The following is a 14,562-nucleotide window of genomic DNA, read 5'->3' on the forward strand; positions in this document are numbered from 1 at the left end:
CTCTAGTCACTGTTGGGGGGGCTGTGCCACAATGAGTAGCAAAGTCAGGAATACTTTGAAATACCATTTGTTTTTTATGAGGTTATGTTTGTTTGATACGAATAATGTAGATGTAATCTGGACAATCTTCCTACTAATAAGTAAAACTGTTATTTTATTCTTGCCATTGAAGCACTGTAATAAAAGACAGTCTGTTGTAAGGTTTGCACTTCCTGGTTTTAGGACTTGTTAGCTTTGTGGTTGATGAGGTGCATGAATCAGTGAACGTTCGCTAAAAATAAGGGAAATAAGACAAGATATATATATTATATTATACATATACAATATATTTTCTTTGATTATTTTATTATATCAACTTGTTACGCGTGCGACGTCACGTGCATAACGTCTCAGATCTATGGAAAACTAGCGGGGATCATTGTAAATAAAGTAGCAGAAATTAATCCACAAAGACGAAAACACCCTGCTTTCACTGATTTGAAAATAAATTGAAAATAATTCAACAGTTGTTTAATCATTCATTCACCGTTTAACTGGCAGGCAAACGTTACACAACGGTAGAAAGTTCCCTTTTCCTGGTAAATATGAGATTAGTGTGCACGCGGAAACCGCCAACGGGCCCCGGAAGTGGTTAAGTAGAGGCAAGGCATGTTTATCTGTAGAGCACATTTCAATAACAGGGCAACAATACTATCAAAAGCATAAGGCAAAAAGAGAAGGACGTTTAAAAAAAGATGGAAATTAAAAACCAACAGTAGTAAATTGCATAAAATGCAGGAAAATTAATTTTTTAGAACTGTTCCGGGTTTCCAGAATCCAGGTTACATTACGTTACATTACTGACGCTTTTATCCAAAGCGACTCACAATAAGTGCATTCAACCATAGGGTACAAACTCAGAAGAACAAGAAAAGAGAGTGCAATTTCCTCATATGAGTCAATTTACAATTTGCTATAGATGAGATTAGTGTGCACGCGGAAACCGCCAACGGTTGGTGCCTGAACCTCTTTTTAGTTCCCAGAACTAAATGCTCAGGTTTAAGGTCATATTCTGCCTTTCCTTATTTCCTTGAACTAAACGTTTTGATTGTTTTAGGTTCCCACAATCTACTACTACTCTTTAGTTCCCTGAATTAAACTGTTTGAAAGCAACACCCAATCCAGGTATGTATGTATAAAAAGAGTAATGACCTAAGGGGACATTATATGTAACGCACGATATTAATAAAAGCACGCTTTACCCATCTTAACGCACCTGGACATAAATCGAGTTTTATTCTGAAAGTCTTGACCGGAAACCGCTATCTACGCGGTGGCCATCGTGACTCCTCGTTCCATTGGTTCACATTTCCCTCTGCCGAACCGCTCCATGGGACCCCGCCGACGGGGACAACATGTGGACATGTCCCTGAACGCTTGACCCGCGAGGCGCTGGTGGTGTGGGGGGGGGACGTGCGGAGGAGCTGGACATGTCCCCGAACGCTTGACCCGCTGGTGGGGGACGTATGGAGAAAGTCGGGCCTGACAACTGGCGCAGACGCACGAGGAGCGCCGGAGCCAACCGCCAACAACCGGCCGGCGAGAGGCCCGACGAGCCCGACGTGCTGCGCAGTCTCAGCGCCGCCGGCAACGCGGAAGACGGCCATGACATGGAGGAGGAGGAGGAGGAGGAGGAGGAGGACGGTGGCCTTTTCAAGCGGGCCCGGCCGGAGCGCAGGGCCGCGGCGCCCCGCTACAGCCTGCTGCGGGAGTTGGGGAGGGGCACGTACGGCGTGGTGTACGAGGCCGCGGCGCGGAGGTCCGGGGCGAAGGTCGCCGTGAAGAAGCTGCGGTGCGACGCGCCGGAGAACGTGGAGCTCGCGCTGCGGGAGTTCTGGGCGCTGGCCAGCCTGGAGAAGCGGCACCGCAACGTGGTGCAGCTGGAGGAGTGCGTGCTGCAGCGGGACGGCGTGGCGCAGAGGATGAGCCACGGGAACAAGCGGTCCGAGCAGTACCTGCGCCTGGTGGAGACCTCGCTGAAAGGTGAGCGGCCCGCGGGGGCCGGAGGGAAGCGACGGGAACTAACGTGGTCGCGCCAAACGCGGTGTTAGATTCCGGGATGTTTGCGTGTAGTTTGGACTGAAGCCGGTGTTGTTTCGGTGGCCGTGACGCGGCTCGCTGGTTGGGGGGGGATGGGTCCGTTTAGTGAAGGAGCTCCGCACTAAAATGGAGTCTGCTGACTTTGCTGTGTTCACAGAGGTGTTTTAATCGCATCCTGGACGGTCGACCTTTGCACGTTTTCTTTTTTTTTAAACCCCGGCTTTGTGCTGTGTTGGTTCCGGTGACCGTATCGCGCTGTCAGTAAACGCATCTTTCTATGTAAATCACATTGTGGGAACCACGTCAAAGACTGCAGGATTTATCTCCACTCTCACTCCGAACCCCCGAGTGATCAATTGCACTTGATCCAATGCACTAGAATCAGAATCATAACCCAGTACGTTGTTCATGCAAGTGCCTTTACTTGTTGGGGTGCTGCAAACAACACGCATAAATACACAAACATGTGCATAAGTGCTCAAGACCAGAATAATCAAATACAAAATAAAATGTCTCCGTCTGGGCCCGTTCTCTACCGTGGCCCCGACCAACGGGTCTGCAGGTCACTTGGTACCCGGGCCAAGAAAGACCTGTATGACCAATACCTGCTGCCGAGTCCGTTCATCCTGTGAATGACTTTCGTTTCAGGTGAGCGGGTCCTGGGTCCCCCGGAGGAGCCCTGTTACCTCTGGTTCATCATGGAGTACTGCGAGGGCGGCGACCTCAACCGCTTCATCCTGTCGCGGCGGCCCGACCAGCAGACCAACAACAGCTTCATGCTCCAACTGACCAGCGCCGTGGCCTTTCTGCACGGAAACAACATTGTCCACAGAGACCTGAAACCCGACAACATCCTCATCTCGGAGAAGTCCGGCACGCCGGTACTCAAGGTGGCCGACTTCGGCCTGAGCAAAGTCTGCGCCGGGTTAGGAAAGCCCAAAGAGGGCGACGACAAGAGCAAGAACGTGAACGTGAACAAGTTCTGGTTGTCGTCGGCGTGCGGCTCGGACTTCTACATGGCGCCAGAGGTGTGGGAGGGCCACTACACGGCCAAGGCCGACATATTCGCCCTGGGCATCATCATTTGGGCCATGTTGGAGAGGATCACCTTCATTGACGCCGAGTCCAAGCGGGAGCTGCTGGGGTCTTACGTGAGGCAAGGAGTGGACATTGTGCCGGTGGGCGAGGCGCTGCTAGACAACCCAAAGATGGTGCTGAACATCCCGCTCCGGCACCGGTCCCGCATGTCGGAAGGCGTGCGGAAGCTGCTGCAGGACATGCTCGCCGTCAACCCCCAGGACCGGCCCGACGCCTTTGAGCTGCAGGTGCGGGTGGACCAGGCCGTGTGAGCTGCACGGGCCTCCGCCGGGATGCTCCGCGGGTACGTGTGCTTATATCTCCATGTTAATGTGTTTCTGCCTGCCCCGTTTATGAATCGCTGCTCTATCTGCTGCAGAAATACTGTCTGCATAGTCTGATCTGATGATTGCGATTCGCTCGCAATCCGACCTGAGGGAGCAAGGGAGGAAAGTAAGCGCAGAAGGTCATGTGACTTCTGTCTGGATGTTGAAGGAGGAGCGGAGGGACGTTTTCTTACACGTTTGATTGTCTTAATTCTCCCAGGAAATGTCCCACAGAAGCTGACTGATGAATGTCCTGTTTTGTCTTATTGTGAAGTTGTTCGTTGGTGAGATTGTAATACTAATAATTATCATATCTTCTACACGGTGACATGTTGTTCTGCCCGTGTGCCGTTATGCAGCCTGATGAAGTGTGACTTGATGTGAGCTCACGGTGGCGGATGCAGCTGTGGGCTGTTGTTCTTTTATAGGCTGCTGCAGGATTAGTTGGTGAGGTGTGTCCATCTGTCTCTGTGCAGCACACACACACACACACACACTTGAGTTGAGGATATCGAATACATGAGTGAGCAGACGTGTTGCACGCGCTCTTCATCATGTGTATCACTGAAGAAGAGCGACTGTCTCCACCATCGCGCTCTTACTTTCTACCACGGGAGATAAATAAATTATTCGATATTTAATCGCACACTGTTCTTTTGCTTCCGTTTCAGGCCGCCGTTTCTGCCGGGAGCTGCTACACGAATGAAGCTCGCAGAGGAAACCAATCCTGGTGTTTGGATGTCCCAAGTGTGATTTATTCAACGAGGTCTTCAGCCTGACGGAGAGCGGCCGCTTCGCCCCGAACATCCCAATGAGAGAGAAACGCTCGGCCTGGTACCAGCGCTGTGACATCACGCTGCCACCGGAATCCTCCTCAGGCCTCATGTGGCAGTTTCCCCTCCTTTGTCTCGGTGAAGTTTGGGCCTCGGTGGCGGGATGCCTCACTCCCGCTGCCCCGGGCTGACCTGTCTTCTGGTGGCCCGTTTCCCGTCGCGTCGGCCTGCTGTGTCTGCACTGCTGTTGTTGGTTTACCTTGAAGTACACTACGTGGGAGCCACGGGGTCCGTTTAGGTGGTAATATGTGTGGATCTTCTGTCATGAGATGTGATTTTTATATTCCCATATTGAGATAAAAATTAAATAATGAATGAATACATTTCATTCAGGCTGTTTGGCCAATCGAGAGGAACTAAGGCCCCAGACGATTAGCAGAAGCGTGGAGATCCGGAGCTCTAAATACGCAAGTTGGAACATTATTTTCTGGCCTTAGCAATGCACCATACCAGACTGAAACTGCAGTATGTAGATGAAGCATGAACATGTTCAGTTTCAGTCGCGCGAGTCCCGCTGGTTCCACCATGTTTTCACGCAATAGTCCGTGAACATGAAACGCCGCAGCTGCAGATGTGACGCGGCCATGAGTCTCCACACGGGAGCGTCGGTGACGTTCGGTTTCAATGGAAATGTCCTTGATAAATAGACACCGACCAGGAGAGTAAAGCCTGCGCATAGTTGACTCTAGGATGAGTTCATACACGCACATTAGAAACCTCGCGTGAGCTGCTGCGACGAACGAGTCCCGCTGACGGAGCTTCGGCGTGACGCCTCGCTGCGCTTCACGCGGGAGAATTTGTTGACACATTTCTACGTTATTGTGGAGCAAATTGTTCCATCGCCCAAACATTTGAGGATCCTTCTGAATCGCTTTGCTCGTACTGTGATCTCACACTGCAGTCACTCCATTTAGTGCTAAGACGCATCTTATTTACACGTCGCTGTTTGACTTTCTTGTGGGCTTTTTAGATCATTTATTAGTCTGTGAACGCAGTTATGAATATAAATCCCAGGTCAAATTAAAGCGGAATTGTACTTGAAGAATGTATTTATTTATTAAATCCGTATATATCTGGCGATGTGCCTTTGACCAGAAGCCCGGCGGGGAGAGCGGCTCATCGAGCGGCCGCTCCGCTGGATCGGACTTGATGGCTCTTTGCCCCTTCAGGTTCCCTCTAGTCTGCTTGTTTAGACCTCTGGTGCCTTGAGGTGGCTGAAGGTCTGCTGCCGTCTTTACTTTTGGTGTGACTCGCCTAGTATCCACGGCCTCCACGATGTAGGTCCTTCACGGCTTTCTCTCTTCTTCTTTTTTTTGGTATGATGGATGAAAAATATACATTTTACAATATTTACTTCCAAACAATGGCACGGGTTTATAAGCAGTGTTTTCAAAGGGAACTAAAGACCGCAGGTTCTGACGTAGATCTGAATAGTACCGGGTTCGGAAGCACCGCTGAGTATCGTACCTTGGTTCATCGTTGTACCCTGAAACCAAAGCTCTGAAGTCCAGCTTAACTGGGACCCTGAGTCCCGTTCCTGTCGCTCTACCTCGTGTGTCGGCTCGTTTTCTCTCACTGAGCCGTAGACCTTCCTCGGTTAGAGACCAGCTGGCAGGTTCCAGGGCCGCGTGGGGGGGTGTTTGTCTATGGGAAACGGGTTAACGCTCATACGGATGTTTACACACCCTGAAGTTCTTCCATGTGTTTTTAAAAACGTACCTCAGTTGCCCCACTTTTGTTCCAGTAGTGTGCGTGTTTGATTGTTCGGCGTAGAACCGATCATCTTGGAGTGTAGGTGAGCTAATCGTTCACTCACCTTTTTACTTCACTTTGGACGAATGTATTTAACATGTCTACACTATTGGGAGTCATGCCTTCCTTTGAGTACCGAGGCTCCCCGTGTCACATGCAACACTCTTCTATGCAAGCGGACAGCGGCGTCCAGGCTCATCGCGTCTTTGGTCCTCTGCTTCTCATCCTGACTGAAGCTGATCTCCACTGGGCCGCGTCGTGCTCGAGCACCGGGTCCGCGATTGTACATGACGTTTGTTTTTGCTGACTGTGTGTCGGCGCTTTGTTTCAATAAAGTATGGAAATACCTTCAATCTGTGTGACTTCTAAAAATTTCTGCACATCTGTGTGTGTGTGTGTGTGTGTGTGTGTGTGTGTGTGTGTGTGTGTGTGTGTGTGTGTGTGTGTGTGTGTGTGTGTGTGTGTGTGTGTGTGTGTGTGTGTGTGTGTGTGAGAGAGTGAAATGTAACATGGAGACGTCCTTCGCCTCTCGCGTGTAGTTTAAATACATAACTCCTGAAAAGATTTTAACCACGACGTCAATAAAAGATCCGCAATTTGAGGGACGGGCACCAGAGAATGCTGTTGATAGAAATGCATGTCACGATAACCCTGATCATTATTTTAATAATGGACTCAACAGCGCCGCCACGGGATGAAATAGTTGTACTACAATCCGGTCAGTTGACTTGTCTGGGCTGAAAACAAAATTCAAAAAGCACACAAGAATAATACATTCTCACTGTCAACTGTGTTCAATGTTGTTACTCTACTGTATTGATCCAATTCAACCACTAGATGGAGACAAACATCTCAGTGTTCACTTCATCCTCCAGGAACCTGCGCCAGCTGTCAATCACATCCTGACGTTGTTGCGCCACACGCACATTCAGAAACAAATACACATCGTGTTGATTAACAACATGTGAATATAATCATGTGAGAAGACATCAGTCTTCTTCTTAACGGAGGGTTTTACTCACAAGTATAAAACAGGGGAATAAAGTTAAACAAATTTTAATATTTAAAATTTGTTTAACTTTATTCCCCTGTTTTATACTAACCCATAGCCTTAGCCTTATTCTTACTAACCCATTGCATTAGCATTTCATTCCACTTTATTTTATTACCTGTGCACTGTTGTCTTGTCTGTCTACTGTCGCGCACTAACCGCCAAGACAAATTCCTTGTATGTTTGACATATTTTGGCTAATAAATGTTTCCTGATTCCTGATTCCTGATTTCAGCCACTTGGGGACAGCAGGAAGCTGGAAAATGAATCGGCGAGCTGTTATTCCAGAGGTCAACGCGTGTCGGTTATCTGGCCTCAGAAGAATCCACAACAGGAGCTTTCACGTGCGAGACACGTAACGTTAGCAGACGGCTTTCTGCTACTTGCCCATTTTTGGCCACTCTGCAGTTATCATACAATTACAACATGTGGATAAACTCTGGTGGGTAAATACCGTGTGTATGATCCTCATTATATTGATATTAACCATCTGGTGTTCAGAAAGCGTTAAGATTCTTCTCCGCTCTATGACATCACGACTCTGACTGTATAAATGAACAAGGACCAGCACCTGTAACAAAGACATCACTCGTCCACAGGAGGAGGAGGAGGACAAAGGGAGGGAGGACGGACAACAGCAGGAGCTCCAGAGGCAGAGGTGAGGAAGATGGACGGAAGAGACACACAGCTCATCTGCTCTTTGCTGCTGTGCATCATCACCCAGGTGAGGCGCATCTTAATATGCTCTTCATTAAATGACGAGTCCTCTCTGTTGTAGTGGAATTACCTGAAGTATAAACAGTCGGGGGAATTTTCAACCTGAAGTGTGAACGCTTGCTTGCAGGCGTCCCTGCTGTTAATGAATAATGAACTGGCTTCACCGCCAACCCTGACACACAGCGCTGTAAAAATCTAAAGGAAAGCAAAAGCAGAATAAAGTATAATGAGTAAATAATGAAGGAGTGGAAAGCTGCTGGTGAAGTGTGAATACTTGCTCTCACGCTATGAGGACAACCTTTGGGTGGGGACGCTGGTTCCATAAGGAACTGGATTATGATTGTTGGAGGAAGTTATTCAAATGAAATCACACCATGATGATGAATGATGAAACCACAGCTGCAGTGGTTACAGAGCGGCTACAATTCACCTCTGTCCCTTCGGCTGGAGCTGGCGGGGCCGCTGGAGCTCCAGAGCCCACCGCCGCCGCTTCTGCGCCCTAACCTGTCCGGAGGGACGCTGCTGCAGCCCCTCCCACACCAGGACGGCGCGGATGGTTTTCCGTTGCCCACGAAAACCGGCTCACCCTGCAGCAGGTGATGATGATCGAGTCCTGCTCCTGCAGCATCTCCAACTGCCGCCGATCCACACCGTGAGCGGCACGTGCATCCACCCTCAGGAGACCCACGCGGGGCCCTTCCTGGAGGAAAGGTCACGGTGTGCAAGGTTGTTGTGTTGCAGGTGGTTTTCTACTGAAACGAGGGTGCTAAGTTTGTCCCTATCGACCTTTCTGAGAAAAAGAAAAACACTATGTTTCAATAGACCTTTTTGTATTTGAATGACTGAACGATACTGTAACAGTGAACACACAGATGCTTCATGTGAACTGTGTTCGAAGATTAGAAGCTGCAGTGTTGTTCTGAAATCCTCTCAGAGGATCAGCTGATCGGCGTTTGTGTTTTCTTGCCGGGCTGTTGGTTTGTTTTTGGCTTCTTTTTATAACTTACATTGTATCCAACAAGTATTAACCAAGATAAAACGTTTGTTCGGCGTGTGGCTACGTCTTACACAGTACACCTCTAACGTTCAGCTGGTATTAAATGGAATGTTTGGCAAAAAGATTTGCTTTGTAAATCACTCATAATTACAGAAGAATAATGAATGAATTGTGGATTTCATGACGGTATCCTTCCGATTGTGCATTACGAGGTCGATGCTGATTGATGCTTGTTTGAACGTAGACAGATTGACACTGAACACAGGCATCTATGAATCCATCAATTTCCCTCTACTTGCCCAGCAGAGTGACCCAGATGTCCCTCGCCCCCGCAACATCTGCCAGCTCCCTCTGGGGGATCCCGAGGCGATCCCAGGCCAGCTGAAAGACGTGATCCCCCCAGCGGGTCCTGTATGGCGGCCAAAAACGAGACAAACTCACAACTAGCCGCTAAACTACGCAATGGAACGTGTGTGTGCTAGAAATCCGTCTGCGATGCCAGCGGTTACCACTGGTAATTATTATCAATAAATAATCCTGGTCCAACGGGATGTGTTAGCAACACTGCAAACATGATTTGAACAATACCTCATAGTAACTTATTTTTGTTATTTACTTCAACTTATCATGATGAGTTATATATAATTACAACTTAATTGATTCCGGTCCGCCAACTCAGGTTTTTAAACCAGTTCAACAAACTGTAAATTTCAACAAGTTTAATGAACTCAATAGTGTCAGTTCAATAGCTGTCTTTTATAAGCGATTCAATTTCCATTGGATCCCCATGTTAAATTGTCACAATCTACACAGAAATACAAATGCATACATTCTGCTATAAAACAGGTTTATTTTTTAACTGTGTATTGCGTGACTTTTTAATAATTAATTTAAACTATATTGAGGCTTGAAGTTGTGTATAATCGCAAACTGTCTGTTCTGCTGCATCACAAACCAATGTAAATACCAGACGGCGAACTAACCTAAAGCACGCGGCGGATTAATACGTTCTGAACAGCCGGATCACAAACGTGACCTGGACCGCATCACGCAGTACGTCGGCTCAGCGAACCAAGTGGCGGATGAATATCGTTCACCAGCGAGACGACGAACGCGAGTCGACTTTTGAAAACCGGCGCGACAGCTCGGAAAAGAAAGAGAGCCTGAGGTGAGTGGATCCATCAACAATATCATTCAACCCAGTTAGTAAATGTAAAGAAAGTTGTCATGTTAATATATTGTCCGTACATGCATGACACTAGAGGTTAGTTTAATGCAGTTGTTCCAATATGGAAAATAGTACCGCGTTAAAGTAGCGCTAGCTAACTTAGCGTTAGCTTTCAACCATTGAGCCGTAAATCCCGATAACCGGACCGATAGAGCGGTTGTTGAACAATAGTACATAAAGTCCTATCATTATTAATGTTTCAGAGGACATTTAGAAAAATATAATTTAATCAAGCCAACGTTCATGTAACTTTTAATTAGTGATGTACGTTGTGGCTAAAATGTCTGCAGTTGTTTCGGGCGGACGCGCGCGCGCTCTGTCCGCTGGTGTGCGCGCACACTGCCTCATCTGTACCATCTCTCTCTTAGGGGATCTCCTCCCGCTCCATGCGGTCTATCGGAGGGACGCTTTTTAGTACGCTTTTTACGGCTACTTGTGCTGCACCATCCCCGCCACCGGCCGTTGTATCGGTGGGAGTACGCTCCAAACACTCCCCACGCAACTGGCGCCTTTTTGAAAACCCGTCTGTCCTTTTCTGCTCTCTGTGTGCAGGTGGCCGAGCACAAGACCCGGATGTACCTGTGTACAAGTGTAACCCTCAAACCGATCACTTGATGGTTGCGATGGAGGCCAGTCGCACACCTGCTACAGGGCACGCAGGGGGGGGGCGCCTGGCTGGAAACGGGTCCGCCCGGCCTTCACTGACCTCCGCACCGCTGTCGAGGGAGATGTAAGATTAGCGGGCTTATCCGTGTTTCTCCAACATCAAATGCGTGGTCCCTGCTAAAAACACGTTCTCTTCTCCAGGCAAGCGGACAGCAACGTTCATGTGCGTCGATGTGAGCACGGCGGACCGTTTCTGCTCTCTGGTCCGTGATCTGAAGCAGTTACGAGGCCGGCAGGACGCAGTCGTTGATGACCTGGTCCCAAGAGCGCCAGAGGTCTACAAAGTGAGTAAAACTAACTTAAATAAGCGAATTGAAATAATTTTGTCAGACCTATTTAACACAAAGCATGATAATAAGTTAGTTTGAAAACTTAAGTTGAATAAACATGTACTATACAGTCGTGTGAACTTACAGATCAATCCAGAGCTGAGTAAAACAACATGAGTAGAATCAAATTGTAAATCCAATTTGATTCTACTCGATGTATGTTTGTGAGTTGAACCCCCTTGATACTTATTTACAGTGATGCAGATGTATCTTCATTCATCCATGTACACAGCAGACAGTTCAATGAGAGGCAGAGTAAACGTTTTCACATCTCCACCAGTTGGTGGCAGAATACGCGTATTTAAACCATCAATTTAATTATATGAAACTTTATTTTATTTATCTAGGTTATTACAGATGTATTTAATGCAGTTTATTGTATGTGGTTTTTATGGTTTGTTTGCAACCATTGTTGTATACGTCTTATATTTCATGGAAGAAGGAACATGTGTTTATTAATCACAATTATTTCACTTTTTACAGGCAACAGCTGATGAAAACAATGACCTGAATGATGAACATCAACAGAATTCAAGTGGCCTGTTTCATGATAACACGTCTTCATCTTAATTTGGAGTAACAGGACTTCTCTCGGCTCATTGAACTACTATTTTCTTTGGAGCCAGAAGAGGGAAGCAGAGTCCAGCACAGAGGAGCTTCCCTGCTGGGATCACAGTCCACGTGCAAAGCAGCAACCTCACACTGTCCTCAATTCCTGTTAATTCATATTAAAGAAGTTACCTTTAGTTAGCACGTCTTTTTGCGTCTGCGCCATGTTGGGTCAGGATTTAAAGTACATCATTGCAGAGAGACATCGCTGGTTAAAATGAGGAATTAACAAGGATTTGTGTCACATTCATCAGATCGATCCCGGTTTGTGTTTGTACACGACAGAACCGCAATGAGAAACGAGTTCCACGAGGTTCCCTGCTTGGTTTAATTGTATTCACCTTGTGTATTCTTCCTTTAGGGCCTAAAGGAAGAGTAAAGAATACATACCATCAGAAATGTAAATGTCCTTCCATTAAATAACATTTTTTGGTTACAGACAAACAGCACAAGACGCCACCTCGTAGACACCGTATTCCATTCATATCACTGGTATGTCAATGTGGATCAGGAAGCTGTACCACTATGTCTGTCTGACAATGGACTTCAGAACTTACCCTGCATTTAGCAAACAGTTCATGTCTTTGGAACAGGAGCAGCGTCGGACATCGGTAGATGGAGCTAAACACAGTGAATAGCACTCGTAGCATCGGGATATACCACTAAAGACATTCCTATAATGGATATGAGAAAGTTCTGTGCAGTTATAAGTCGCATTATAATTGCCCTGTAGTTTCTCTAAATAACCTACACTAACGGTCACGTCAGCATGTTTGCAGATCTGAACTGCAGCTTAAAAGTGACACAAACGTCCTCAGAGTGTCCCACAGCACAATCATCGGGGAGCAAACATGATGTACCACACTTTATTGCACAAGGGAGAAGACACACAGTCACACACATTTACTGTACATTGTTTGCAGGTGACATTCGGCCTCTTAAAGAGTTTACACACGTTGGTCAGTCTGTTCATTTGGCGAGTGGCGCCCGGCCCCAGCCGGCCCGCTCTCTGCTGTGCAGCCTGAAATGGGTGTTGAGGTGCGCCGACTGGTTGAAACATTTGCCACAGACGTGGCAGCGGAAGGGCTTCTCCCCCGTGTGGATGCGGTGGTGCCGCTTGAGCATGCTGACCGTGGTGAAGCTCTTGCGGCACACGGCGCAGCTGTACGGCTTCTCCTTTGTGTGCCAGCGCATGTGGACCTCCAGCTGGCAGGCGAAGCTGAAGCCCTTGCCGCACTCCTTGCAGCTGTGCCACCTCTGTATGCTCTGGCCCGGGTGAGAGGAGCGGGCGGCCAGCGGCTTCAGGGATCGGACGCTTTTTATCTGCAGTATGTGCGCGCTCTGCTTGCCGTTTGCGCGCAGGAAGCCCCGGGCTGTCCTGTGGCTGTTGGCGGCGGCCCGCGAGTCGCCCGGAGCCGCTCTGCCGTTGGAGTGAACGGTCGCGGGCGGCGGCGAGCTGCCGGCCTCCCCGGCGCGCTCGGACTTCACCTCCCGAGAGGCGGGTGGCGCTGGGGACGGAGAAGGATGTGACCCGAGCGGAGGCCCCAGGCGACCGCAGCTTCCTTCCTCCGGGGCGCTGGCCTCCCGTGACGAATCCACGGGACCGTCCCGGAGCTTTGGCTCCTCTTTGATATGCGGCAGCGGCTCCACGCTGAGGCTCCCCTCCGTCTCACGGGGCCGAGCGTCCTCCTGGGGCTCGACAGAGGGAGGCTCTGCAAGACATGAAGCACCTTCAGACGCAGTCGCTCGGTAGTCTTGCTTGGTCAAGGATTCAAGAATAATGTATTGTCATTATGCAACACAAGGATATCGTTGCAACCCATTCGTAAGCAAACAAAGACACGACGACCAAACAAACAGGAGGAATGTAAACAGCAGCCAAACAGTTGCCATTGAGGAAAACATTCATCAGCTGACTGCTGGCTGACACATTTAGTGGCAATGACCAGTGACCTGCCACAGTGGGGCAATCCAGACCCTGGTCACCAGCAGCTTTTCACGGGATGCGTTTACAATGTGAGGTAAAGCGCGAGACCTGCGAGGACTCATCGGTACGTCAAAGATGTTCACCTTCCCACATTACTCAGTGAATCATAGTCTGACAGACCTTCTGCAGCGGATATGATTAAACTACAACATCAAAACATTTATGTTGGAGGAATTTAAATTCAAATCAGTGCTCAGCCCAGAACGTTCTCCCTCTAAAACATGAGGTCATCAGATCCTCGGGGGAGGGGTCGTCTTTTAATATAATGTATGACACGTCCGGCAGTAAGTATCACTGGGATCCGGTGATCCCCGGCGGTCAGCTGGACGTGACACTAAACGGTTGCGCTTGTTTTCGTTGTCGTCTATCGAAAGATTCGCGTGAAAGCGGAGCGATCGATCGAGTGCGTATCCGGATCGATGCGGGTCCCGTGAGGCCACGCCCACCCCTCGTTCGTTAAACCGGCAGGTCGGCGCTCACCTGGCTGCAGCAGGAGCCGCTGGACGGCCACGTTCAGCAGCCGCTTGAGCCGCTCGTTCTCCTCCTTGGAGCGCAGGATCTCGCCCTGGTACTCCGCCACGGTGCTCTTCACGGCGCGGAAGATCTCCTCCGCGGCCGCGGACAGCCTCTCGTTCAGAAACGCGTTGAGCATCTCCAGTTTGGTCATGTTTTCTGTCCGCTGTCTGCAGGAGGCGGAACGTCCTTGTGTTTACATCCACCGACCCGGAAGCAGAAGCGTGCACGGCCCCTGCGACGCCTCCTGCGGGACGGGAGGCCACACGGCACTGTGGCGTGTGACACCGGCCCGTCCCAATGTGCCCCCCCCCCCCTGACGTCACCTGGTCTGTGAGGGCCTTAAATGTTGTACATTTGAATGGACGGCACTTTGCTGCCACGCGTCACGTCAAAAT

At 49.0% G+C, this 14,562-nt stretch overlaps 2 protein-coding genes and 2 long non-coding RNA genes across 4 annotated transcripts; 3 read left to right on the plus strand and 1 right to left on the minus strand.

Moving 5' to 3' along the window:
• Positions 1-1,240: 1,240 nt before the first annotated feature.
• On the plus strand, positions 1,241-6,420 carry LOC120834648 (serine/threonine-protein kinase 35-like). The gene is made up of 3 exons (XM_040202741.2): positions 1,241-2,022; positions 2,728-3,460; positions 4,154-6,420. The coding sequence occupies exons 1-2, from the start codon at positions 1,506-1,508 to the stop codon at positions 3,426-3,428; spliced, it is 1,218 nt and encodes a 405-aa protein (XP_040058675.2). The 5' UTR covers positions 1,241-1,505; the 3' UTR covers positions 3,429-3,460; positions 4,154-6,420.
• Positions 6,421-7,129: 709 nt separating this feature from the next.
• Positions 7,130-8,954, plus strand: LOC144388957 (uncharacterized). The gene is made up of 2 exons (XR_013453227.1): positions 7,130-7,560; positions 7,718-8,954. It is a non-coding gene; the product is annotated as an uncharacterized LOC144388957 (long non-coding RNA).
• Positions 8,955-9,868: 914 nt separating this feature from the next.
• LOC120834846 (uncharacterized) lies at positions 9,869-12,063 on the plus strand. Its single transcript, XR_005714512.2, has 4 exons — positions 9,869-10,000; positions 10,613-10,790; positions 10,868-11,010; positions 11,539-12,063. It is a non-coding gene; the product is annotated as an uncharacterized LOC120834846 (long non-coding RNA).
• Positions 12,064-12,516: 453 nt separating this feature from the next.
• On the minus strand, positions 12,517-14,481 carry LOC120834845 (uncharacterized). The gene is made up of 2 exons (XM_040203160.2): positions 14,132-14,481; positions 12,517-13,376 (listed from the first exon to the last, which is right to left on the minus strand). The coding sequence occupies exons 1-2, from the start codon at positions 14,316-14,318 to the stop codon at positions 12,634-12,636; spliced, it is 930 nt and encodes a 309-aa protein (XP_040059094.2). The 5' UTR covers positions 14,319-14,481; the 3' UTR covers positions 12,517-12,633.
• Between the last annotated feature and the right edge of the window lie 81 nt (positions 14,482-14,562).

The sequence above is a fragment of the Gasterosteus aculeatus genome, chromosome 17, assembly GCF_964276395.1.
Source record: "Gasterosteus aculeatus chromosome 17, fGasAcu3.hap1.1, whole genome shotgun sequence".
Classification (NCBI taxonomy): domain Eukaryota; kingdom Metazoa; phylum Chordata; class Actinopteri; order Perciformes; family Gasterosteidae; genus Gasterosteus; species Gasterosteus aculeatus.

What these genes read in the sequence shown, in the direction of transcription:
- LOC120834648 (XM_040202741.2), top strand. Translation starts at nt 1,506, where the DNA reads ATGGAGAAAGTCGGGCCTGACAACTGGCGCAGACGCACGAGGAGCGCC. An exon ending in GGTGGAGACCTCGCTGAAAG is followed by an intron (nt 2,023 to 2,727) that starts GTGAGCGGCCCG and finishes CTTTCGTTTCAG; the next exon opens with GTGAGCGGGTCCTGGGTCCC.
- LOC120834845 (XM_040203160.2), bottom strand. Translation starts at nt 14,318, where the DNA reads ATGACCAAACTGGAGATGCTCAACGCGTTTCTGAACGAGAGGCTGTCC. An exon ending in GCGGCTCCTGCTGCAGCCAG is followed by an intron (nt 13,377 to 14,131) that starts GTGAGCGCCGAC and finishes CATGTCTTGCAG; the next exon opens with AGCCTCCCTCTGTCGAGCCC.